The sequence below is a fragment of the Brassica napus genome, chromosome C1 (assembly GCF_020379485.1).
Source record: "Brassica napus cultivar Da-Ae chromosome C1, Da-Ae, whole genome shotgun sequence".
Taxonomy (NCBI): domain Eukaryota; kingdom Viridiplantae; phylum Streptophyta; class Magnoliopsida; order Brassicales; family Brassicaceae; genus Brassica; species Brassica napus.
The window spans coordinates 20024804-20052401 of NC_063444.1; the positions used below are offsets into that span (position 1 = coordinate 20024804).

Here is a 27598-nt window from a genome sequence, read left to right on the forward strand (position 1 = left end):
ATTAAGTCGGTCAATCTAACCGACTTCTTCCCTTATATATATTGATCTCATGTTCATTTGTAAATGTTAAGTTAATAAGAAGAAAAAGACTCATCCTTTGACTCTCTCTTACGTAATACATATATTATAAAAGTCAGCATCTTATATCCCTCTCTCTCCACCGATCAACCGATATATATAAAGAAAGAAGAAGGACATCAGATCCTTACTTATTTTTCACAACAGAATACACAAAAATCAGTTAAGGAAAAAGAAAACCGAGCAAAGAGAAAATGTGCTGGGGGCAAGTAAGATATTTGATATGGGAGGAAAAAATATTTTACTCTATAATATGTACTAAATTAAAAAAAAAATTATTGGGGGCAACTGCCCCCCTTCTCAAGTACGTACCAAACGTTGAATAGATTTTTCTAATTCACTACAAGAAAACATGCCTATAACGAGGAAAAATTACGAGGAAATATATTCCTCGTAAATTTAGGAGAAAATTATTACGATTTTACGACAAAAATAAATTTCGTCGTAAAGTCGTAGTAAAGTTATAAGGAAAATGTTTCGTGGTAATTTACGTGTAAATTTACGTCGATCTTACGAGGAAAGAGAAAATTCGTTGTAAAGTCCTTGTAACTTTACAAGGCTTTTACGACGAAACATATTTCCATTATTTTTTGTAAAAACATGTTTTAAGCATGCTTTACCAAACTGATACCCTCGGTTTAGAGATTTTGGACTAACTTGATTAGCTGCTATCAAAGTTACACCTCGTGGACGAATAGTTGCTGGAGAAGAATCACATTTGCAAGAAGAAGTGTGTATCACTGAAGTCGAAGTATCTGAACAACAAACTAAGGACATCCTTCTTATTAATCTGGATAACCGTCAATATGAAGATCTTTTCGACGATATGACGGATAAAGAAGGTGAAGAAGAGTTTGATGCTAGCGATGATGATCATTGTACTGATATTGATGAAAACTCGAATGATTCATAATGATGTAATATATGTTTTAAATATTTTTTTTAAAAATATGTAAATCAGTTTAAAACTTAATACAAGTGTATATTGTTTGATTATAATAATTATTTGTTGGCTTTTAAGGATTTAATTGGAGTTTAGTGTTGAAGAGAAAATAGGATAAATGGGAGAATGGGGTAAAAGGGACATGATGTTATAGGTAAGAGACTTTGGGGTTTAGGGATTTGATTTTCCTGGATTCAGATATAGTCATAGTAAATTCGTCGTAATGGAAAACACGGGCCTGGTATATTCCTTGTAATACACGTGTCCTTGTAAATTCGTTGTAATCATTTCCTTGTAAAGTCGTTGTAAAGATTTCCTTTTAAATTCGATGTAATGCTTCCTTGCAAATTCGTTGTAACTAAAAACGCGGGCCTGGTAGATTCGTCGTAAACATGTGTCTTTGTAAATTCGTTGTAATGCTTTCTTTTTTAAATTCGTTGTAATGCTTTCCTTGTGAATTCGTTGTAACTTTACAAGGATTTTTTTCACGAAACATGTTACCATTATTTTTGGTGAAAATGTGTTTAAGTTGTTTTACCAAACTGATTTCGTTGTAAGTATTCTCAAGCCAAGCAAGTTAACTTCATTTCATACCCTCGGTTTAGAGATTACGGAATAATTTGATTATTTGCTATCAAGTGCTTGTTTGATTATAGTACTTATAACTTGTGTTTTAAGGATTCAATTGGAGTTTAGAGTTTAAGAAAAAACGAGATAAAGGGGATGATGTGGTAAAAGCGTATGGTGTAAATAGATAAGTGATTTTGGGGTTTAGGGATTTGATTTTTGGGGTTTCAGATATAGTCCTAGTAAATTCGTCGTAATAGAAAACACACGGGCCTGGTAGATTCCTCGTAATACATGTGTCCTTGTAAATTCGTTGTAATGTTTTCCTTGTAAAGTCGTTGTAAAGTTTTCCTTGTAAGTTCGTCATAAATATTCCTTGTAAATTCGTTGTAATTCTAAAAACGCGGACCTGGTAGATTCCTCGTAACACTAAAAACGCGGGCCTGGTAGATTCCACGTAAAATTACAACGACTTTACGAGGAATGTTGTTTTCTTATATAAACTCGAAACATGAATGAGGAATGCCTCCTTCATTCCTCTCAAACCACTCCTCTTCTTCTCTCAAAGGTATGTTTTTTTTTAATATTAATTTAGGTTAGGTGGTTAGTTTAGGTAATTAGTTTAGGTAATTAGATTAGGTGGTTAGTTTAGGTGGTAATTTTAGGTAACAAAACTATATTCAAATATTAGGTTGAGGTATTTAAACGACTGATTAGATTTTTTTTAAAAAATATAAATATATTTTATTTTCTTATAATTTTATGTAATTAATTATATTAATATGTTTCTTTTTTCAAGGTGGCTCCTAAAAAGATGGAACTGACGGTAGAAGCCACAAGGACGACTTCATCCTACTCTTTGAGACAGACGAGACTCTCCATATGAAGTACGAGACTCTCCAGGAAGAAACACATCCAACAACTACTTCGACGGCGTCCTCCCTTAGCTTTTTATTTTTCAATTTTTTTGTTTTCTATTATTAATTTGAATATTATTTTATGACATTTATATATTTTTCTAAAAAATATTTTAATTTTCAACATTTTATTTTATAATTTATATATTTTGATTTTGAATATTTCATAATATTATAATAATATGATAATGAGATGTAAATTTCTTATAATGTTTACAAGGAGTTTACAAGGACGTACTTGTAAAATCCTCGTAATCTTTACAAGAAATTTACTAGGAAATACTTGTAAATTCCTCGTAAATATTACAAGGACTTTACATTAAAAGACTTGTAAATTCGTCGTAAATTGTACAAGTACTTAAAGACGACTTTACAAGGAAACTATACGAATCTTTTACGATGAAGCGTAACTACGAAATTACGACGAAATACTCTCTTTCGCTTTTACAACGAATTTATTTCGTCGTAAATTTCACGTGAAAGTTACGACGAATTTTGCATTACGACGGACGTTTTATAACGAAACGCTATACATTGTTAATTCGTTGTAATCCTTTTATTACAACGAATTAACAAAGAATATGACCCTTGATAAATATGTTTTCTTGTAGTAATTAGTGATAAGTGAATTGTTCCTAACTCTTTATATATTAGTTAATATCTTATTAAAATGATGTGAGATACTTTATTTCTAATACATACTATATCAACATGGTTAAAAGCTTTTGTATCATATTCAATAAGAAATTAAACTTGAGTTTGATACTTTTCATTCATACATAGCAAAAGCCTGAACCTTTTTCTCTCGTAAGAGTAGCAAATTTATGAAGCATTAAGCTTCTTTACTTTCAGTGGATTTTTGTTGCCTAATTGCTCAAAAAATTAGTGGTTCATTCATCTTAATCTCTCTACCTATCTGTAAATTTAGTGTGACGTAGGAAAAATATATTTGTAGATTCTTCGAGATATGATCATGTGGTTAGATTGATGTTTTGATACTTGCCACCCAAGTGTCACGTCCCAACTTTTGAAGAAATAATGGGTCGGGACCGAGAGGTTTCAAACCGACCATACTTAATATTTTTCTTAAGTGTTAAGCTTGTAAAATATCTAAGTAAGGATAATATAAAATAATGACGGAAGTGTGTAGAATACTTTAGAATGAAGTAACTTAAGGGTGAAGTACTTCATAAGAAGGAAAAGATCTGAACCGTTAGATCGGTTCGATCTCCACCGTCTGTTGAGGAGGTGATTTTGTATAAATAGGGGGTGAAGCCTCATTTGTAAAATCATTCACCAAGTTATAAAACAAGTACTTCCTAAAGCTCTGACCTCTCTCTAAAAGTATTCACACTTTCTCTCTCTAAGTGCTGATCGAGTTTATCCAAAAAGCTAACTTAGTAACCACAAGGGTGAAAAGGTACTAAGACCGCACGTCCTGATTGCTGAGATAAATCAGTCCGTGATACAAGACTGCTCAATATTTCCGTTTTAATGTAAGAGAGTAAGATGCACCAAACATTCTAATTGGTGATTAGTTTCATGAGAGAAAAAAGAGGAAAATTTGCCAAAACGGAACAAAAAACAATATAGTTGTCCATTTGATATATATCCATCGTTAATTATCCTTTTAGTATATTTTTCATAATTTCAAAACTAATCCTTGATTTAAAGATTTAATTGAATTTTAAAAAGTTTAATAAAAAGGAAAAAATGTTTTAAAAACGTTAAAATTTAAAAGTTTATTTTTTTTACTAAAAAGTTTACAAACGTTTTAAACTTTTTACAAAAATAATTTTTTATAAAACGTTTTACAAAGTTTTATTTTTATTTCTTTACAAACGTTTTAGAAGTGTTAAAATTAAAAAAAAAATTTAATTAAAAATGAAAAAAAACGTTTTTAAATAACTTTTTTAATAAAAAGTCTAATAAAAAGAAAAAATGCATACACGTTTTAGGGAAGTTATAATATTACAATTGTTTTTGATATTTATGACAAGATAAATCGACATATACACGTTTTAGGGAAGTTAGAATATTATAAATATTTTTAGAATATTTTTTTAACTAAAACTGCTATAATTTTCGCCAAAATCAGGTTTTTTTTATCCGTAGAATACACTTTCTACACTGCGTAAAACCAAAACAAAAATCCCATAAGAAGATTCTATTTCATGTAGCTGTTTGAGTAGTGTCTAGATTTCACATTCTTGGAATTTTAGAATACCTCATAAAAGTAGAAACTGCATTCGTAGAAAAAGTAGTTAACTTTACAATTAGTAGAATTCGTATTCTCCATATTTAAAAGTTTAATTAAAAGTAGATTGGTCGTTCTAAAAAAAATTAGATGAACTTGTTTAGTCTGGAATTCAATTTCTACTAACCCATTTTCTGTAGAAGACAAAATCTACTTTTAGTATAACGTAATTTAAAATTTAAATTTATCAAGTTTTTCAAAAAAAAAAACTCCCAGTTTGTGTATATGAGTGTTTTATCAATTGTTTGTATTTTTTTATAATTTTTTGATTTATTTTATTAAGTTTTAGAAATAGAAAGGGTAAAAAAGAGAAAAAAAGACAAAATTTTTTTAATACCAAAGAGACAACCATGCTGTTTTTTTGTTCCGATTTGACAATTTTCTCTAAAATTTTTAACCTCTAATTGTCAACTCACGTTTTGACAAAAAGTTAACAGTTTTGATTCAGTATAATTTAGAGAAATTTCATTATCAAAAGAAAATTTATTTTCTGTTTGAAAAATTAAAAAAAATGTCGTCGTTGGGTATGAAAAAAAGGATTATGAATGTATATATCTCATTGTGGGAAGTCAAAGATTTGCTTCTTTTTAATATCCTCCATTTTTAGTCAAAATCTTTTTCCATATATTCTACGTTGTAGTCAAATAAAAATATAAACAAAATCTCAAATTCTATTTCAGTCTTTTCATTCTTGTGTTTTTAGCCAAAATCTTTTTATATTATTCTAAAGAAACTCTTGTGTTTTTTAATCAAGATGGAAGGAGAATCCTCTAACAGCCCTCTCAGGCTTGGTGGAGTTTCTGAAGTGACCTCGACATCTAGTCAACTTGGTGATGGTGCTGACAAGGATGAAAGATACGCTTTAAATATACAAGATGCAGAGAGTATGAAATCTATGCAACGGCCAAAAAGAAGAAAGAAGAGCTCAAGTTTGAAAATAGTAGAAGTTGAGCTCATCTTTCTTGGCTGTTGCATAGATTTCATACTCTCTGCATCTTGTATATTTAAAGCGTATCTTACGTCCTTCTCAACACCATCACCAAATTGATCAGATGTGGAGGCCACTTCAGAAACTCCACCAAGCTTGAGAGGGCCATTAGAGTGATTCCTTTTCCATCTTGAATAAAAACACACAAGAGTTTCTTTAGAATAATATATTAAAAGATTTTGGCTAAAACACACAAGAATGAAAAAACTGAAATGGAATTTGAGATTTTGTTTATATTTTTATTTGACTACAACGTAGAATATATGTAAACAGATTTTGGCTAAAGATGGAGGGTATTATAAAGAAACAAATCTTTGACTTCCCACAAAGAGATATATACATTCATAATCCCTTTTTTTCATACCCAACGGCAACATTTTTTTTATTTTTCAAGGGGAAAATAAAATTTCTTTTGAAAATGAAATTTCTCTAAATTCTACCAAATCAAAACTACATTAACTTTTCGTTAAAACATGAGTTAACAATTTGAGGTTAAAATTTTTATTACATTTTGATCAAATATCTTCAGAGTCTTCCACCAGAAACAAAACTATATTGTATCGCGGATGCATCCTGGAAGTCACCAACTGAAAAGAGTTTGAATAGGATGGTCCTTAACAAGCAAAGAAGGCAGTCTCAAAATTCAAGCACTCAATAAGTTCTACCATGTCACCTTTGGTAGCAGAATCTATTGTAACGTTGCTAGCTGTTCAACAAATGAATCGACTTGGATATAAACAAGTTGTGCTTCTAGGTGACTGTGTGGAATTGCTAAAAATTTTGGATCAAATAGCGATAGCTAGAAGCGGAAAGGAAGCAAATATCATGACACAACACCTATAATACAAGATATCTTAGCTCTAGCAGGATTGAATAGATTTAGTTTTCATCAAGTACCTAGAAATTTGGTTCAGTATTGTTGATCATCTAGCTAAGAAAGCCAGGTATAAAATTCAAGGATATGTAATAACCTGGTTTTAAGTATAAGCCATTGTAAAGGAATGAAATGGTAGCAAAAAAAAAACACTGAGAAAATATATAGCATAACTAGTGGCGGAGCCAAAATTTATTTTTATTGGGGTCAAAATTTAAATATTGTTAAATTTATTAATATTTTAATAGTAATATAAATTTTAAAATATGAGATTTAAAATCACTGATGAAAAATACCATTGTAAAATATAGTTTATAATTTGCTATAATCTTCTATAAAATTAACAAAATGTAAAAAGTATAAAAATATTATTTTAGTCATTGTATTTTGATTATTTAGTTATATGTTTATCAAACAAACAATATTATACTAAATATGATGAATTGTGTAAATTTATTTTAAATTTTTGTTGTAATATAAAAAAAATGTTAGTATATCACTTCAAAACAATTAATTCTGCAAATATTAAATTTTTGTTGTAATATTCTTTTGTTAATAAGGGGTTTGGCAAACATATGTTGTAGTAATGTATGTATTCTTAAGGTTAGATTTTGGAAAGCTGAAATATTTTTTTCAAAAATTAATTTTCACCTATATGTGTTTATTTCTGTGTATAGTAAACACTTTTCAAGTTTGATTTGATTTTATGAAGTTTTTAATTAGATAATTAAGTTTAGGGGTTATGTTTAGGGTGTGGACGACTTATATTTCAGTCGTCTGGTGAATAATTTTGCCCAGACGACTTATATTTCAGTCGTCCACATCGTACCGAGCCTTTAATTTTACCAATGTACGTTTTAACCCAACCGGATCATTTACCGGACATATAAAAGCTTTTTTTTCAATTTTTCACAACTTTACGAAACCCTAGCGCTGTTTCTCTCCAAGGGCGATTTCGAAGGCGATAAGAAGAAAACCCTACCGTGATCGTGTTCCGCCGTTCTCTTCGCCGGTAATCTCTCCGATTACGACAAATCTCGTTTCTCCTTCATGCCGTAGAGTATTTTCGTAGTTTAAACTGACCATCCGCTTCTTTTTTTTCAGATCTGAAATCTCGTTTGCCAAACTCCGCCGCCGGTATGTTATTTCTCATGTCTTTAGGAGTTTAGCCGCCAGAAAACCCTAAAAATTGTAGTCTTGATTCTTCTTTTCCCTTCGATTTGCAGATCTGTAACCGCTAGGGACCACATCTTCTCCGACCAAATCTTCTCCGACAATATATTCTCCGGCTGTAAGTCATTCGTCTTTTGTTTAAAAGATGGTTTTTCTATTTATTCAGATATGCATGCTCAACAAGATTTTGAGATCTGTAGGAGGTCGGTTGTGACGATTGTTGTAGTCTTTTACTGAAAGACTACTCAGACGACTTCTGGGAAGTCTTCTACGATGTTTTACTCTTTGGACGACTTACATGTAAGTCTTCTCACTTCCTGGAAGTCGTCCGAGTAGTCTTCTCACTTCCTGGAAGTCGTCTGCAAGTCTTCTATAGTATTTAGAATAGTGCACTACCTATGTGTTTGAGATGGTTGTTTGTGATTGTTTGCAGACCTTAAAATGGATTTACCAGAACTCCCGCCGGGGATGTTTACAGTAGGAGAAGAGCCCGCTGCGATCAGGAGCATTTCGTATCATTCTGATAACACGAAGTTGTTTACAGCTCTATGTGATTGTCTCACAGCTGACGAATATGAGGATCTGAAGGCGTCAAAGTTGGGAGTGTTCATCAAGTTCAAGGAGCTTGGCTTTGGTTGGACTTCAAGGCTGGTACATTTTATTCTCTGTTTCCAGCTGGACATTAAGAAGAAGTTTGAGCTCTGGAGTCTTGTCGTTTCAGAACCTGTGAGGTTTTCGCTAATAGAGTTTGAACACATCACTGGTCTGAACTGCGATTACATCAAGGACCTGGAAAATCCAAGCGGCTGGGATACCTTGCCATCTACGCAGGATACATTGAAGGGAAAAAGTTCTCAACCGCTACACGGGCTAGTCTTGCAAGGCTAGTGATGGATTTAGAAAAATTTGAGAATTATCCATGGGGGAGAGTGGCGTTTAAGGTGCTGATGGATTCTCTGAAGGCAAAAGACTTGACGCAAATAGGTTACACTATTGATGGGTTTATACAAGTTATGCAGGTGTGGGCGTACTATGCTATGCCAGAATTGGGTGCTAATTATGGGTCTCCCGTACCAAACAGACCGTCTCCACTGTTGCTGGCTTACAAGGGTGGCCAAGGACGACGCAGATGTTTTAAGTCGGCTATCAATAGATAGGTACTTAACTTCACTCCCTAAGACTACTCAGAGACTTAAAGTTAAGTTGTCTAGAAAGTCTTCCAACAAAAAGACTTCTCAGATTACTTAAGTACTTTAAGTCGTCTGAGAAGTCTTCCAACAAAAAGACTTCTCAGACGACTTAACTAAGTTTATATCTTTTATTTACTGCAGATTAACGTGAAAAACTTTGTTCAGAAGGACCTTGATGAAATGTTTCCAGAATGGGACGGAGACGTAGAGGACCCTGCCGCGGATAACATAATTAAAGTCATGTTTAATGATCCTGGATGGAAGTGGACCATGGACTGCTGGCAAGTCACCGGTACTCACAAGGTTGTGAAGATGGATGTGAGTCCAGTGAAGAATGAAGTGAGTCCAGTGAAGACGGAAGTGACTACAGTGAAGTCAGAGAGTGTTGTGAAGGAAGAAAGTAGCAGACCTCGGAAGAAAGCTCGTAAAGGATCTTATGTTTCTGCTGAGGCACCTGCAGCGGATAGTGATGGCTTTGGGATGACGAAAGAGCATATTGAAAGGGCCTTCAAGGACATATCTGATGCCTTTAGTGATGGCTTTGGGACGTGCCTTAGGGAGATCAAGTTGCTGGGGGATAGGATGAGAGCTGTGGAGACGAAGGTGGGAATCACCAAAAAAGGGAGTTCATCTAATGATCTTCAACTTACAACCACTTCAAATCCACCAAAACCTGTGCACGAACCCGAGGTTAGTACCAAAACCTCTCCCAAAATTGCAGAGAAGAGAGTCCCTGGGCAAAGTGTTAGGAAGAGTCAGAACTGATGTGCTTTGTTTCTTGTGTGCTTTGATGAACCATTGTATGCTTTGATTCGGAACATGTGTGCTTTGTTTCTAGTGTGCTTGGATCTTTGTTGTATGGATTTTGTTTCATGTGTGAATTTGATCTTTGGTTAATATTTTATAAACACATTGTGTACTCAAATTGCAGAGTGAAAGTGTGAATGAGGCGAAAGCATGACAGAATGAAGCCAAAGAACAGAGTGTTACTATAGAACCGAGTGAGTTCCTCGACAGAGCTTTGTCTTGTGAAACCTGCAGCTGACTTACCGAGTGATGAACCTAGTGTTCTTATATTGGACAAACAAGTACCCACTGCTTCAGATTTATTCTTGGAGGAAGCTAGAAGGCAGACAAAGAAGGAACTGCTATGGTGAATTTCCGTGAAAAGAGTGAGCGAGAAAGGAAACTTGCTCCCACACAGCAAACTCCTTTTAAGGGAAACAACACAGCCAAACAGATCATTCCAAACAAAAAAGTTGGCCAAGGCTATGATCCTTTTGCACCCTATGACAAAAAGAAGTCGAAGGCTGGAACAAGATCCGTAAGTTGCTGGAATGTCCTATAAAACAGCTCTTGAAAAAAATTGATTGATTATTTACATTTTGTGTTTGCAGTTCTTATAAACTGCCTCTGAAAAAAAAACCACGTAGATGTCCAAGTCGGTTTTATCATGTCCTCCGAACCTCCTTAGAATGTCTGACCGACCATGTAAGTCTTCTGCTATTTTCTTACTCTTATACGTAAGTCGTATGGTAGTTCTTCTGACTTGTATTGTTTTATATTCAGCAAATGGATGCTTTTATTAATTTACTGAGGCAACGGTACCAAGACCATCCACAACATTTCAGGAGCGAGAGAATGTGCTTTCTTGATCATATATTTTCTCGGCAGTGGAGGGCCTCCTACCCTGATTTTAAGAGCGACAAGGGAGATGCCAACGATTTAGGAAGAAGACTCCCTTGTGGGGCGTGGAATTATCATGCAGGCGAGATACCTTCTTTTTGCCAAGCTAAGAAGGTTTGGGGGGTGGATGTGGATGATATCTATGCACCTGTGAACTTCAAGAACCAGCATTGGTTTGCTATATGGATATCGATCCCTAAGAGGCACATAGTCGCCTGGGACAACATCATCAAACAAGGCCCTGAAGAACTCGATGAGGTAATGAAGCATTTTGTCACAATGGTCCCCTATCTGCTTGTTGAGTGTGCTGTCTCTGGCGAACAAAAGGTTCAATACACATTGGAGCCATACACATATGAGAGACAAACCGTTGGAGTACCTCAGTGCTGAGCTGGTGATTGTGGCCCCTTCACTCTGAAGTACATTGAATATCATACTCTTGGGATGAAATTTCCCAAAGCGTTTTGTACTAGAAACGGGAAGACTATCAGGGAGAAGATGGCGGTGGATATATTTCAAGAGCTTCTTATATGCCATGAGTGGGAAAACCAAGACAATGATGAGAACCTGGGAACGTATGAGTAGATATTGGATGTGTTATTTGTATTTGAACTTGATGCTTTTGTGTACTGTTGTATGGCAGATTAGGCTACGTTAACAGGGTCAGGATAGGATGATGTTTTTTGTAACCTATCCTCATACCAAACTAGAATTCCGTAGGAAATTAGTTTGGTAGTGCAGTAACCTTTCGGAAAATGTAATGTTTGACTTGTCTTTTTAAATTGCATTTTCGTTGGACGACTAACCAGAAGGTCTTCTGGACGATTTACCACCACTTCCAACAAAAAGACTTCTCAGACGACTTAACTTTAAGTCGTCTGAGTGATCTTTTTGTTGGAAGACTTCTCTGACGACTTAAAACATAAAGTCTACAGAGAAGTTCATAAAACAGCGAGTCTACAGAGAAGTTCATAAAACATAGAGTCTACAGATAGATAGATAGATTCGAAGACATGAGAGAATTCTAGTTAAGTCGGTGGACGACTAACCAGAAGGTCTTCTGGACGACTTACTTGAAGGTCTTCCACGTCAGTTCTTACATTGTGGACGCTTATGGCCAGTTTCTTTGCAGACTGAGCACCTATAAACCCTGTGTTGCTTCTGGGGTGTGCATCCTCTCATCCTGGATAGCTCCAACCAAGATTGCCATCTTGATTTCTTCTGTCTCCTCGGACCACGCTTTACTTCCAGAGGAAAGCTTGTGCGTGCCTCAACTTGTTGTCCAACACAAGGATGTACATTCTCTGAGTATCCTGCAAACAAAGTATCCTTCGAGTAGACCGGCCATACAAGTGTGGAGATATGCAAACCAGCTGCTGTTCCAGCTGCTATAGCATGAGAGCAAGGTATTTTCTCGACTTGATTGACACCACAATCACACTTTTGAAGTTCCAGATCAACATTACAGTCCCTATTGCCACCTTTCACAAAGAACTTCCATCCATCAATTTGTTGGAGTCTCAGAGTACACGCGATCTCCTCTCGAACAGCAAGCAAGTGTTCAACACCCCGACTATGTTGAGTTGTAAGATTCAAAGCATCTCCTCTCCTTTTCCAATACCACCTTCCTAGCTTCTCCCTTATGAACTCCAGCAGGAACTGAATAGGAAATCCTCTTGCTCGCTTCAGTGCGGAATTAATTGATTCAGCAATATTGCTCGTTTTTAAGTTGTACATGTCTCCCTGACAATGAACCCTTGACCATAGGCTCACATCGGCATCCTCCAGATACTCAGCAAGATCCGGATTTGCACTCCGTATCTCATCCATGTACCGATCAAAATCGTAAAGTGTATGAGCATAAGCAGCACCTTTCACCAAGTACAAGAGATGCTTCCCTTTATACTTTTTGACAATATTCTCATGAAGGTGATAATAACATATTTCTCGGGTTGCACAAGGAAACACCTTTTCACACGCTTTTATAATGGAGGAGTGCCTGTCGGAGACTATCACTAGAGGATACTCATCAGATACACAACTCGCCAATTTTGTGAAAAACCATTCTCAAGATTCATCATTTTCACCATCTACGATCCCAAAGCCAATGGATATATCTGAAAATTACCGTCTTGTGCGGCTGCAACCAACATAGTACCCTCATACTTCCTACTTAGGTGAGTTTCATCCACCACAATGACCCTTCTCTGATACTTAAAACCTCTGATAGAAGCTCCAAAAGAGAGAAATAGATACTTAAATCTATTCAGAGAATCAAGTTCTATAGCAGTGATAGAACCCGGATTTGCTGCCTTGATTTGCTCCAAATATGAAGGCAGTCGCTCATACCCATCTTCCACTGATCCTCTCACTATTTCTTGCGCATATAACAATGCTCTGTATGAAGTGGTGTAATCAAGTGTCATACCAAACATGTTCTTCATTGCATCTTTGATATGCTACGTATTCAACCATCAATGATTCCAACACGATCTATAAAAAGTCGACCAATGTACTTCGGAGTACAGTGTTTCCGCTGAGCGATTCTGTCTATGATGGAACATGTATGAGTTTCCACATACTTGGTTACCCAAAACGTTTTAGTCCCATGTTTCACACTTGCTCTAACCTTCCATTGACAACCACTAACACGACATGTTGCCACAAAAAGAGTTTTCGTTGACTTGTATATTTTGAAGGAGAACCTACGCCTCACCGCTGTCAACCGCAACTCTGAAAGCAGTGCATCCCAACTAGCAAAACTCTGGTTGACATAGATTCTGTCTGCAGATGATCCTTTTCCTTCACAACCATATGCCCCTTTGTAATCTTCAAAACAGATTTTATCAACTTTTTCCTCATCCTCGTCTTTAACCTTTCCATATTCACTATAATCCTCAGCATCAGCGGCAACAGGGATGTGAGCATCCTCCTCCCCATCATGATCCTCAGCTTCATCCCCCTCATCAGCTTCATCCCCCTCCTCATCTTCATTCCCCACATAGGCTTCATCCCCCTCCTCAGCTTCATCCCCTACATCAGCTTCATCCCTTTCCTCTGAAACCGTTCTCATCTTGCTAAAGTTTGATACACAAAGACGTACTTCATGCGTTTTAGTTATCTCGAGCAAGTTCCGAACTTGTCTATCACTTGTAACATGAATAGGAGGAAGGTCTGGAGCCATCTGTTGTAACGAGTAGGTTAACTCCATAGACTCTGTGTTCATGTCCAGGTTAAAATCTTCTTGAGCCATTGCAACAAGATCAGCATGTGTCGAACCTTCACTCAAAAATAACATTCTCGCTCCTTTGAAATGATCAACCACAAAATTTCAACATCCATCTTTCAACAACCATTCTTCATACACTGCATGTAACTGACGCATCATCTGAAAAGTACAAAATAAAACACATTAGCAAACATAGAACAAAGAAAACGAAAGTTTATTAAAGATCGACGCGGACGACTTCAATCTAAGTCTTCTAGACGACTAAAATATAAGTCGTCTGGTCAACGCAGAGGCTATTTTTGCAATTGACTTTGAAATCTGTTATCTGAGACGACTGAAAAATAAATCGTCTACTTTTGTTTGGTTAAAAAAACTCCAAAAAAGCTAGACGACTTACATTTCAGTCGTCATCGGTTAGTTTTGCATTTGACTGGATTATTTCAGAAGTTTGACTTTCCTTGACGACTTACATTTCAGTCGTCTGGTGAAAAATTGAAATATCAATATTTTATTTAAACTCGACGACTTACAATAAAGTAGTCATAGGTTAGATTTGCAATTGAAAAATAAAACTTCAATATTTAATTATATATAGACGACTTACAATTCAGTCGTCCGTCCGACGACTTACATGTAAGTCGTCCAGGATTTACGAGGTTTGACCAGAATCTCGGAATAAAATTTTGGACGACTTACATGTAAGTCGTCGGGCGGACGACTGAATTGTAAGTTGTCTGGATATAATTAAATATTGAAGTTTTTTTTTCAATGGCAAAACTAACCTATGACAACTTACATGTAAGTCGTCGGGTTTTAATAAAATATTGATATTTCAATTTTCCACGAGACGACTGAAAAATAAGTCGTACAGGAAAGTCAAAATTCCGACAAAATCCAGTCAAATGCAAAACTAACCTATGACGACTTATATGTAAGTCGTCTAGGTTCTTTGGAGAATTTTTTGTAACCAAACAAAAGCAAACGATTTATATTTCTGTCGTTTCAAGAAAAAAAATTTCAAAGTCAATTGCAAAAATAACCTCTGCATTGACCAGACGACTTACCTGGGAAGTCGGCTGGACGAACAGATCTGAAAAAAACTTGATTTCATACCTTAAATTGGTGAGATAACTTCCTTAGCACACATAAGGCTTCTCCAAGCACACAAAATTTCAAATGAAAGTGACCCACCCAAAATCGTTAGCTTCTATGACTCTATGAACCATAAAATATGTAGAATCAAAATCTTGGTTTTTTTTAGCTGAATGTGGAGAGAAAATGAGAGAGATGTTGTGTTTAGTTCATAAGAATGGAGAAAGAAAAAGGGTAAATCGATTTTGGGAGCATTAAGAGCTTCAAATTGGTTGTTCATGGTGGTTGGGGTATTGATGACAATGGCAATCTTGTAATTACTTGAAAATGATGAGGGTGAGAGAGTTAAAATGTCATTTTCGAAAAGAAAAAAACAATTTGATGGCATTTTCGTGAATTATATGAACTTGTGGGGTGAATAGGCAAAAATAATTTCCAAAAAAAAAATGGAGGTTAGCTTTGTGTTTGACTTTGAGTTCTAGGTCAATTTTGCAAAAAACCCAATTTTATAAGCTTTCTACGTAAAAAATAAAATGTATTAGTACAAGTCTTTAATACCGTAAAATATCATATGGGTCCGTATGTATCACATTTATTAACTAATGTATAAAATAAAATTATACAAATGATCTCATTAAACAAAGAAAATTAGTAAATCTATTTGAATACACAAAAATCAGTTAAGAAAAAAGAAAACCAAACAAAGAGAAACTGTACTGGAGGCAAATAAGAATTTGATATGAGGCAAAAACTATTTTATTCTATAATATGTACTAAACTAAAAAAAAAATCGTGGATGCAACTGCCTACCTCGACGTACGTGCTTCCGCCACTATCTAATGACAAAGATAACATCACCCAAAATATTTGAAAAACACTTCACTTTGATAAAAAAAAGTGTCATGGTTTTTTTTGGTAAAAAAGGTGTCATTGTTATTTTCTTAAACATGGTGTTTCTGTTGTCATTTTCTCTAATTACTCTTAACATGTTGCAGAAGAACATCATGATCTAGATAGCTTTCAAAGGTGTAGTGGCTCAACAGAAGAGCCAAGGATCTCATAAGCAGTGGCGGAGCCACATAGAACAAGGTGGGGGCCATTGAACCCAACAAAATTTAAAAAATTAGTGTAAGTAATTAATCCCAATCTATATGCCCCCACTGTAAATATTTTAGTTTAGTGTAGATGCCCCCAACAATATTATTCTCTGCCTCCGCCACTGCTCATAAGAATGTGAGAAAACATCGGTTGTCCTTCACCAGCTTCACAAGAACAAGAAGCTGACCAGAATCCAAATGAAGAAAGTGACCACAATCCAAACGAAGAAGATGATGAACAAGAAACCAACAACACCGAGCCTCCATGTAGTGGGTGGGTGTTTTGTTTCACACCTGATTAAAGTTGTTCGACCCATTATTTATCAGTAATGGAAGTTCCTGCTATTTCAGATTATTTGATTAATATAGAGAGGTGATTGAAATGTTTCAGTGTAATTTGCAAAATATCTTTTTTTGTGTGTTTATAATCTCTTAGTATCTTCCAGTATTTTTGTAAGTAACTTAATAAATGCATAATAACAAATTAGCAACACATAAATAAAAAATCGGGCAAATTTCCAAAATAGCACATTTCTAAGTTTATATCACAAAAATAGCACTCAAAAACTAAAATGACCAAAATAGCACATTTCTAAGTTTATCCTTTGAAAATTTTAATTTTTTTATTTTTCAAAATTTGAAATCTTATCCCCAAAACTTCATTTCTCAACTCTAAACCCTAAACCCTAAACTCTAAACCCTAAACCCTAAACCCTAAAATCTAAACCCTAAACTCTAAACCCTAAACCCTAAATCCTAAACCCCATCCTTTAACTCTAAACCCTAAGTTTGTGACTTTTGATAATACATTAAATGTTATTTTTGTGACTTTTGACCTTAAATGCTAGTTTGGAAACATGAACTTGATTTAGTGCTATTTTTGTCTTTTTCTCTAAAAAATCACGGAAATTGAGTCAATTAAAAAAAAAATTTGTTGTATTACTTCATCCAAAAAATAGATATCACCGTATTATACCAGTACATTACTAACACAACAAACTTCAAATCATGTTGTATAAACAAATTAAATGAATAATCAAAGAATAATTTCATCATATAATAAAGAGAGTATGTTTATTTTGTATATATTATTATTACTAGGTGTTTTGCCCGCGAAGCGGGCTTTAACATTTTCATAAATTTTTGAAAAAATCTTTGTAAACTAATTCATTATACTAAAATAAATCTTAAAATAACTCAATATTTTATTTTTAATTATATAATTTATGTTTTTTTAATTTTTTACTAAAAGACTTTTCAGATAACAATATAATATATATATATAGAAATTATTTTTTAAAATTATTTTTTTAGATTTTGGATGATTCAATATTATGTTTTTAACTATATAATTAAGAATTTTATTTGATTAATATTTAGTTATATTATTATGTTTTTAATTTTTCACTAAAAGACTTTTTCAGATAACAATACAATATATATAGAAATTATCTCTTTTTAAAATTATATTCTCAGATTTTGGATAATTCTTACTATTATTAATTTTAATCAATTATCTAATCAAGTAAATTATTATTTTGTATATATTATTATTATATGTCTTCCTCTTCTTTAGCTCCATCACTGCCGGATCCAATCGTCGTCGTCTCCGTCTCCGGCCTGATCTCCTCCAACTGATTGACCACCTGAATCGCTTCTGGCCTCGCCGCAGGCGACGGGTCAACACAGTGTAAAGCCAATTTCAACGTATTGAGAAGCTCGTCACCAACGGTTTGGGTCTCCCTCATAAGCTCAAGATCGAACACTTCATTGGTCCACTCCTCCTTCACGATCGACGCCACCCACTGAGGCAAATCCATCCCGCTCGTCGGCTCTCCTGGAGATTTCCCCGTCAAGAGCTCAAGTATGATGATCCCTAAGCTGTACACGTCCGTCTTCGTGCTCGCGTTCTTGATTTTCGAGAACTCCGGCGCTCTGTATCCGAGAGTTCCGGCGGTTGCGATCACGTTGGTGGCGGCGGCGGCTGTCATGAGGCGGGAGAGGCCGTAGTCGGCGATGTGTGCGTTGGTCTTCTCGTCGAGGAGGATGTTGCTGGCCGTGAGATTCTCGTGGATCATGTTCTCGTTCTTGTGAAGGTGAGCTAAGCCGCGGCTGATTCCTTTCGCTATCTTCATCCTCGTTTGCCATGGAATTAGGGTTTCTGGTCCTCGTGCTGTTGATTTTCAATTCCCAAATTCAAAATCAGAAAAAAAAATTCCCAAAATCCAATCAAAGTTAGGGTTTTTTTTTTTTTTATGTTGTTGTGCTTACCGTGAAGAAACGCAGAGAGAGAGCCTTTAGACATGTAATCGAAGACGAGGAGCTTCTCTCCTTTAGGTCCTAAGTAGTAAGCTCTTAGTGCAAGCAGATTCGTGTGTCGAATCTTGCCTAAAGCTGTGACCTCTGCTTCGAACTCTTTGACCCCTTTGGTTGTTTTCTCTCTCAGCCGTTTCACAGCGACCTCGTTTCCGTCTTCCAATGTTGCCTTGTATGCTGTGCCGTAAGTGCTTTTCCCCATGATCTCAGCCGTTGCACAGAGGAGGTCGTCGGCAGTGAACACAAACGGACCATCGAAATGGACCAGCTTTCCTCCCATCTCACCTCCTGCTGATGCTGCCGCAGTTGCGGTTGCTGTCTTCTCGGTGATCTTGTCCTTGCCGTCTTTTTGTTTCAAGGCTGCACGTTTCTTGATCAGACAGCAGAGTAATATGCAGCACAAGAGAAGGAGAACGGCTAGAAGAGCTCCTATGGCGATTAGGATTATATCTTTGACCGAGAGTTTTCTGTGGTGTTTTCTTGGTTCTTGTGGTGAGGTAGGTGAAAGGGTGGGAGGATGATGAGGTTTAGGAGAAGGGCAGGGAGACGCCGAACTGTAGCCACAGAGCTGAATGTTGCCCACGAAAGAGCTTGAGTTGAACTTTCTGGAGAGAACAGGCGGGACAGGACCAGAGAGCGTGTTGAAGGAGACGTTGAATGAAGAAAGATTCGCCAGGTTGGCTAGGGAGGGAGGGATTAGACCGGTGAAGTTGTTTTCAGACAGATCAAGTTGTCTGATTCCAGATATGTTCCCGATTCTCTCTGGGATGGGACCATTGATCTTGTTTCTCTTGAGGTTAAGCACTGTCAGGTTGTGCAGTCTATCGATGCCATCTGGGATGGTTCCGTTGATTGAGTTGTAAGACAAATCAAGGCTCTGAAGGTGTAGAAGAGCTCCACATTCCTTGGGAAAGGAACCAAAGAGCTGGTTATGGCTTAAAGAAACCTCTTCGAGCAAACTCTGCTTGCAGAGGGACAACGGAACAGGTCCAGAGAAGAGATTGTGGTCTAGGTTCAGCTTTTTAAGAGGGTGAGAGCCATTAACCGAAAAGTCGGGTATGGAACCAGAGAGGTTGTTATGCCCAAGGTCAAGAAAAGTGAGGGTGTATGATCTGGCTACTGTAACCGGAAGGGGACCGGAGAGTAAATTGAAGCTGAGATTGAGCCTATAGAGCCTGGTGGACTCAGCAAGACTAGCCGGGATGATTCCAGATAACTGATTATTGCTAAGATCAAGATTTTGGAGAAGAGGGCAGTTTCCAAGTGAAGCTGGGACTGAACCAGAGAGACGGTTGTTGAAGAGATAGACTCCATGCAGGTTCTTGAGATAGCCAAGGGAACGGGGAACCGAACCGGCGAGGACGTTGTCGTGGAGGCTAAGTTTTCTGAGATTCTGAAGCTGTCCGATCTTCTCCGAGATAGTGCCACCGAGTCCTTTCCATGGGAGCTGAATGGCTACCACTTGGCCTCGAAGGCATTTGATTCCAGCCCAGCCGCCGGAGCAAACACTGGTGGTGGAAGAGTCGTTCCAGCTTCTAAGAACTCCGGTGAAGTCGATGAGTTCGTGTTTGATTGCTTGGAGCGCCTGATAGTTCCCCTGAGTCACCACGATCCCATCCCAGGAGTGACCACCACCTGCAACAGCTTGAGCAGACAAGAGTAAGAGACACAAGAAGATACTCGTGCAAAAAGTGAAACAAATTTCATAAATCCGAAATGGGTTTTTGTGAAGCTGATTCATTTCAAAACTATCGAAGTAAAAAAAAAAGAAGGAAAAAATGAAAACAAAGAAGAAGAAGGATGAAGAAGAGCAGCAGAGTTATAGTTCTTTGTTGTGTTCTTCTTTTCGTTTGTTTTTGGATGACAGCAAAGAATGAGAGTTAGAGAGAGAAGTTTGATTATTAGTGAGAGAGGGAAAGGAATTTGTGAGTGACTGAGGTGTTGAGGCCAAGAGTAATTATGGTGAGAGTGGAGGAAGAAGAAGACAAAGACATAAGTTTTGTTTATGTTTATTGTAACGGCTAGTTTTACTTCTTCGGCAAACAAAAAAACGGGAAGCGAGAAAAACATGACCAACGGCTATAAAGCCATTTCGACCGTTTAATCTTTAATGATTTAATTAAAATGTCTCGACAGTCGTTGGATTGTACAGAGATTGTGACCGTGGGGGTCGTCCTAATAATAATTGTTCCAAACTCGCTAATCTATAATTCTATTTTTATGTTCAGACAACAACAAACTAAAAAGATTCTATCCTATGACTCGGTCAAAAGTTTGACGGCCACATCAGCCCTACCAGCAATAGTAAACACATATGTGTATACACGGTAACATTCCAAAATCCGTGGCCCAATTCAAGCCCAACTCTATCGGCTTGAAATTTCGGTGATTCGGAATAAGATGTCAAATTGGATTTTCCGGAGTATATCCAGTTGATTTGTTCGAGTGAAAGGTTTCTGGTTGTATAGTAAAAGATTAAGGACTCTTCTTGCCAGATAATAGATGGAAGAAACATCTTATGTGACCAAGGATCATGGTTGCTTGGTCCACAATTAATCTGGCTAAATACGCCGCTTCGGTGATCATGCAAACTCATAGTTGGAATCAAACCGTTTGCAAGTAGGAGAACCAACCTAGTGTTCAAGAACAATCCCAGAAATGAGAAGCAAATCTGATAGGGACATGAGTAGAAAGTGAATAACAAAAGGGAAGCTCCTATATCTCCAAAAACAATTCTAAGGTTTTAAAAACCTATGGCCATGCTTTGGATTAATTATCGACGTTGAATCGGATTTGAACATAAAAAAAAAGAATCAAGAATCAAATTTTTTTTTGAGCTCCTCCCTCTTTGTTGAATAATTGTGTTACAAGTCAAACGAGATGGATTAAAGTTAAAATGGTCTCTGCTTAACCGATGATTGCATTATGCATAACTTGAAAGTCTCTTTTTACATTAATTTACTCGAGAATAATGGTCAGATCGACTAACTCCGCCAAATGTAAACACATTTTGCTCAACTTTTTATTTACCAAATATAACACAGTTTACACCCAAAAATTTAATACAATCTATATCCTCATCACTGAGAAGAATAAATCAACTCGGAAGGCATCAAGGTGAAAAAACATGAGTTATGACAATAAAACAGGGAACGTTGAAAAACAGATCCTATAATACACTCACAAACCTGTCCAAGTATAAAATACAAAGCTCTTCAAAGGTTTTGTCCACGGAGTTTGAGACTTCGATGATAAAGTTACATAGATAAATTCTACAGCAAAAATAACATACAAGAAGGAAAGAAAAAACACAGCCCAAAACAAACAAGTTCCATATATATTTTTCTTCTGTGGGAGAGACCGTAGGAGATAAAACAAGTTAGAAAAGCTATACTTGTTCCTATAACGATCTAAAGAGCATGTGTTTTTGCGGGATCAGATCAGAGCTACAAGGGAGGGAACTCGTGATCATCCGCCAAATAGTATGACTGCGAAGGTGGTGTTCCCCTAAATATACATATACCCACAATGAATTAGACACAATGAAGTGGATTTGATGAATAGCCAAATAAAGTTGAGGGTAATAAGAGATTGTACCGATCTTCCTCCGTGGAGGAGGGTATAGATGTTGGGCGATGTGACTGATTATAATAACCTTCAACGCTCAGGTCACTCTGACTACTGCCCTCGGGAGGGGAGCGTAGCTCAGCTTCCGTAGATCTAAAATCTGGAGCCATCTCATGTTGATGATTTACAGACCCATTGGCATCAGAGAAGCTTTCAAACGAATCAACTTGACTCATATCACTAGAACCATTTGCTTGGTTGGAATGATGTTGATGATGAAGCTGTTGACGACGATGGTCTGAGTGAAAATGTGCCATGTTACGGCCATTGTTACGTGGCGACCTAGTTTGGCTTGAGTTTCTTCTTGGAGGGAACGGTCTATCTCTGTAAAAGTTCTGCACAAAAGAGACATTAAGAAGCGTTTAAAATAGATGATAGTGAGGAAGCATAAGTAATTACCGCATTGGGAAAGTATGTCCCAGTTCCTCGTGGCTTAGGCAATTCCTCGATACCAAAATTAGCATTTGGAATCATCTGAGGGTTCATATGAAAGAAAACTTGTCTCGGAACAACTCCGTTAACGTTTACTGGTCCGGGGGCATTCCGACCAAATGGCAATGCGTGTCGAACTACTTCCCATGAATTGTTGTTCGGAAGTCCATGAGGAGATAGTGGAGACAGAGGACCGTTTTGGACATAATCATACCACCAACGCCCGTACCGTAAACTGTTAAGCTGGCTCTCATGATCTCCTGTGAGGTCAGACAACAAACTTGGGGTGTCTGAAACAGAATGACCAGAGTATTGAAGATGCATATCCTCTTGTATCACAGCTACTGGATCCATGAGTGACGTGTTATGCACTGAACCTTCATGACCAACATGGTCGTTCACGTTCTCATTACTATGCACCCTTTTGGAAAAATTCCCCACCCCTTTTCCATTTAATACTTCACAATTTCTGATGTGATGATGTTTACCATTCAAAGGAGAGACACTTTCCATAGCATCTTCGGAAATTTCAAGCTTTTGAAAGCTCACACTAGCCAACTCTTCTTTTGCATCTCCAGAAGGGGTTGTTTCAACATGTAATCCGCTTACATCAAGCCTAGGTTCTGTACTCAATACATTGGCTCCTCCTGCACACAACAAGTCTTCCTGGTCATGTCTACCATTTCCAGCTGCAGCAGCAGCACCAGATGAACTAGAAGATTCCGATTCATAAGCCATTTGACCATCTTGGAAATGGTTGGCAGTTGAAACATGTGACCTATTGAACCTTACGTAGGGAACAACATCAGGCCTCTGGCCACTTCCATGTCGGTGTAGCATGTTTGAGAAGAACTTACGAAGCTCAAAACTTATGTCTTCTTCTGACTGCAAAAATATTTGCCCAAGCTTCCGAGCACCATATGTGAATGCACTTCGTATGCGATAGAAATTACCTGCGTAAGAGAAAGTAGTAACCATCCACGTTACAATTTTACCAAAACAGGGTATTCTAGATCATAAACTCCACCGACAGAACATACTAAGTTTAACGATTTAAATCAAGTTTATACAGTTCCTTTGCTGGTCAATAAGACATGGCAGAATATCAAAACCTTAATTTTAGCTTCACTTAAAATCTCGGCTCCCTAATCAAATATTTAAGGGAAACCAGTATAATATAACAAACTCTTGATAAGGAAAACAAAAAAATCTTGTGTTGGTTGGAGAAAAAGAATTAGTGGTAAACCTTTGCTAACGCTGCGGCCAAGATTATTATTTTCCTTAAGTGGATCAATTATATTGAGATGCCTCACTGGAAACACACGTGGGTTTGTCTCAAATCCTCTTGAAGGTGCAGAGTACAACTCCAAACATTCCTTGAGGAACTCACTGGTCAGCAGTAGATCTTTCCCGCCATTTTCTGGAGTCTCAACTACAATAAAAAAAAAAGAAAGAAATGCAGACACTGAAATTAAAAAATAATAATCTCAGTTTATATAAACTTGTGGAAATGCTTACCAACGATTTCTGGTAGTGACAGTGAGGAAAGGATGACTGGACCACTCAGGCTAATGCAATAGTTATCCCAGTCAAACTTGCTGAAGTAGTCCAAAAATTTGTATAAAACCTATAGAAAACAAAAGCTTTTGTAAATCAAAGATGAGACTTTAACCATGATTCCTCTCTTCAAAATGTACATTCTTACAGCCAGTGGGCCATCCAACGATGAGTGGAAGAGATGGAAAATATATAAGACCAACGTCTCCAGAGCATATGTTGAGATCAATCCATGTAGAGCCCCAAGAATACGGCTCTCGTAGTAGCACCAAGCTTTGATGAGTATGATACTTTTCTTGAAGAGATGGTCCTTTCCAATGAGGTGATCGATCTGCGTAATCAAATCGTCAACGTCAATCTTTGCCTTCTACTATTGCATCCTATGAAAATGCTCTTTAAACATGTTATTACACGCATGTGACATTGCAAAAAATTTAGAATATTTAAGAAAAACTATTGAGTTAACAGAAAACCATTCATGCAATTGATATATTGAATCATTAATATATATTTACCTTTAAAAAGGTTAGTTAAATTTGTTTGACGCAGCATGGTGATACTGAAGAGGGACATATTACCTTCTCGAGAAAGCACAAAGTACAAATCCCACCGAGCTGATTGAAAGAGATATCTACCACAATGTTCTGCACCAGACATTTAACAAGCTTAACCTGCAAACAAATAAGAAAGGCTTGCTACTTAAGAGATTACCAACAAACAAAAAAAGAAAAGATCAACATGCATAAACACTTAACTCACGACAGAAACTAGTTTATATTTTAAAATATAAATCATGAATAAGATAGAGAGTTGGTAAACGAACCTCAGCACGTATTAACTGGACATCCTTAATCATAAACTGTGCACCCACATTATGTTCCTCCCTCTCAAGTACAGTGAAAACTTGGTGGGCCAAATCTTCCTCGTGACACGGTCCACCAAAAGCTGTGAGATCAATATCTCCATCAGGAAGATACGTTTTCAATGGGACTGATCCAAAAGAATGTACCTGAAAACACACACACACACACACATACTAATTACGTTATACAAAGAGAGCCATCAACATAAGAATCACAAAACACAGTATACTACATGAATATTGATAAGAATCCACATGTCAATGCAAAGACAGAGGCCAATGTTATAACGATATTAACAGAAAAGGTTTTAAGAGAATGAACCTCACAACCAAGAGTCATACTGATTAGTCTTTGCATATAGTCAATTACATCTCTTCTTCGATCCTCAGACACAAGTGTTGGATGAACATGCTCTATAATTTCACGGGTAGCTTCCTCAACTCTGTTCCAGAACTCGGGCTGAACTGGGAGAGACCGAGGAGGCGGCTGAAATGAGGATGAAGTCTCTTCCAATACAGACCAATCATCAAGATCCGCCGCCATGAAAGAGTAGAACCAAAAAAAGAAAACCTGCTACAAAAATGTACCAAACACAAAAACTAATCATTACAGCATATGATCACTTAAACCCAACATCACAAAATAGACGAAACTCGAATAAACACCATGGTTTTTCTAAACTTGCATAGATAAAACCGCTACGAGTTCAAACACGAAATTAACAAATAATTTATGAAAAGTATGATTTGAAAATTCAATCCGATTTAACATAAGGATTCAGTTCAGATAAGCGTAAAGACAAAACTGATGATGGCAGTTTACTTAAGTTTTTTTTTTTGGCAAAAAAAAAAAAAGTTAACAAGGAGAGGCCACTACCGAAAAGAAGAGAAGAGAATCGCAGAATACGGAGAGTTGCCAAGCAGTACGAGAGCACACACAAGAAAAAAAAAAAAAGAAATCGAGGGATTTATATGTCCGGTGAAGATGAAGGCATCAAAACGAGATCTAGGGATTTATTGGTCTGATGAATGATGAACGCTTCGCAGAGAAAGAGGGCAGAATATTTTAATTTTAATTTTATTTCTTACTATTTCTTTGGGCTGGGCCTTTAAGCCTTTTTACTGTTGAATCCAACACTTGCTTTAGTTCAACTTTTTACCTATCAAATTATACACAACATGAGCAAATGAGGAGAGAACAGTGACAGTGAAACTATGTGTATAAGAACATACAACCCAAGTAAAAATTACAAAGTTCTTATAGAAATTGTAACTATCACCAAGTTAATAGCCCTATTCTATAACCCTAGAGTGCATATTATGACATGCATGCTTATTTGTTTTATTTTGAACTTAGAGTATCTCCAACTCATTGTACTTTTACTTTTGTAATAGTATTTATAAGCAAAATCTTTTCAATTTACCTCTATTTTTGCTTCTAAAATAGAAGTTGTTATATTTTCCCCTATATGTAAACGAAGATACATCATTCTTCTATATTTTACTTTATATTTATAAATTTGAGCTTTAGAAAATACACCGGAGCAAAATTCATTTTTATTATAAAAATTATCTATTTTAAAGATAAAAATATGGGAATATATTAGAGATTGTCTTAATGCAAGCTCATTTTTTTTGTGACGTGTAATCTAGTATACATATATTTAATGAACATGTAATGTGAGGAATTAATTAAATACTAGATGATAACCCGCGCGCATGTCTGGAGTGGGTTTTTTATACTTATGTTTGTTCATTAAATGATTTTAACATTTTGTAACATTAAATTTTTTATCGATTGTAAAATGACGAATACAATTGTTGGTCTCTTAAATATATCATCGTTGTTGAAGAGTTGACGTGTTACAGCTCATTTTAATTATTTTAAAGATTTAATATGTACAAAAAGAAATTAAGTTTTGCGGCTGATACAAATCACTGAAACCAGATATGCAACATGGATTGTAAAATGAAGAAAGTGGATTAGGTTTTCTGCTCTCGATTTGTTTATTATTGTCTCTTCATAAGTGATTTTATTTTCTACCTCTATAAAATTATGCTTTCGTTCTCGTTTCTATTTCACTGTTATGAGTTTTGTTTCTTTTTTTAACTTCTTCTGTGAATTACATAAGTGTCAATTTGAAAAGATGGACATCTGTAAAAATTAGGTCCACTCCAGATACATATCTAAGAATCAAATTTTTGAAGAAAATCATCGGCAAAATCTATTCAGAGGTTAGTGTTCGAATCTAATATATCAAGCTGTTATAAAATATAAGTGCAGAATTCGAAATATAAATGTCTGTCTAGTATATATTCACCAATTCGGTCTTAAAATCATCTAATTCTACAAAAACAAAACAAATTACTTATCTTATTAACCTACGGTTTTGAGGTTTATTTACTTACAAGTATACCGATAAAAAAAATACTTTACCATTCTAGCATATGTAAACTATGTAAAAAAGATTCGCTATTATGTAACACATTTTATTCAAATTTTTGCAACCTATCAAATTATACACAACATGAGGAAATGAGGAGAGAACAGTGACAATGAAACTATGTATATAAGAACATACAAACCTAAGTATAAATTACAAAGTTCTGAAAGAAATTGTAACGATCACCAAGATTACAAGTTAATAGCCCTATTCTATAACCGTAGAGTGCATATTATGACATGCATGCTTATTTTTTTAAACTTAGAGCA

The 27598-nt window shown here is 36.1% G+C and overlaps 2 protein-coding genes across 4 annotated transcripts; both read right to left on the reverse strand.

The window, feature by feature from the left end:
- Positions 1-17009: 17009 nt before the first annotated feature.
- Positions 17010-20526, reverse strand: LOC106349057 (probably inactive leucine-rich repeat receptor-like protein kinase IMK2). Its single transcript, XM_048745925.1, has 3 exons — positions 18363-20526; positions 17629-18264; positions 17010-17169 (listed from the first exon to the last, which is right to left on the reverse strand). Exons 1-2 carry the CDS (start codon positions 20146-20148, stop codon positions 17645-17647), a joined length of 2406 nt encoding a protein of 801 aa, XP_048601882.1. The 5' UTR covers positions 20149-20526; the 3' UTR covers positions 17010-17169; positions 17629-17644.
- Positions 20527-21562: 1036 nt separating this feature from the next.
- LOC106349056 lies at positions 21563-25942 on the reverse strand. 3 transcript variants are annotated; one of them, XM_013788944.2, is made up of 10 exons: positions 25763-25942; positions 25208-25459; positions 24847-25032; positions 24602-24694; positions 24172-24354; positions 23985-24093; positions 23713-23898; positions 22434-23419; positions 22005-22369; positions 21563-21914 (listed from the first exon to the last, which is right to left on the reverse strand). In XM_013788944.2, the coding sequence occupies exons 2-10, from the start codon at positions 25427-25429 to the stop codon at positions 21854-21856; spliced, it is 2391 nt and encodes a 796-aa protein (XP_013644398.1). In that variant the 5' UTR covers positions 25430-25459; positions 25763-25942; the 3' UTR covers positions 21563-21853. The 3 variants fall into 3 exon arrangements, with proteins under 3 accessions (XP_013644398.1, XP_013644399.1, XP_013644400.1); XM_013788945.2 differs by having other exon boundaries at positions 25208-25456; positions 25763-25940; XM_013788946.3 differs by lacking the exon at positions 21563-21914 and having other exon boundaries at positions 22116-22358.
- Positions 25943-27598: the final 1656 nt, after the last annotated feature.

Bases quoted from the DNA above. Each gene is read 5' to 3' on its own strand.
- LOC106349057 (XM_048745925.1), bottom strand. From the start codon at position 20,148: ATGAATCAGCTTCACAAAAACCCATTTCGGATTTATGAAATTTGTTTC. The intron at 18,265-18,362 runs GTAAGCACAACA...GAAAATCAACAG, and splicing joins TCTCTCTGCGTTTCTTCACG to CACGAGGACCAGAAACCCTA.
- LOC106349056 (XM_013788944.2), bottom strand. From the start codon at position 25,429: ATGGCGGCGGATCTTGATGATTGGTCTGTATTGGAAGAGACTTCATCC. The intron at 24,695-24,846 runs GTTCGTTTACCA...ATTTGTTTGCAG, and splicing joins TCCAGTTAATACGTGCTGAG to GTTAAGCTTGTTAAATGTCT. The intron at 24,355-24,601 runs GTAATATGTCCC...TTGATTACGCAG, and splicing joins CTTTGTGCTTTCTCGAGAAG to ATCGATCACCTCATTGGAAA.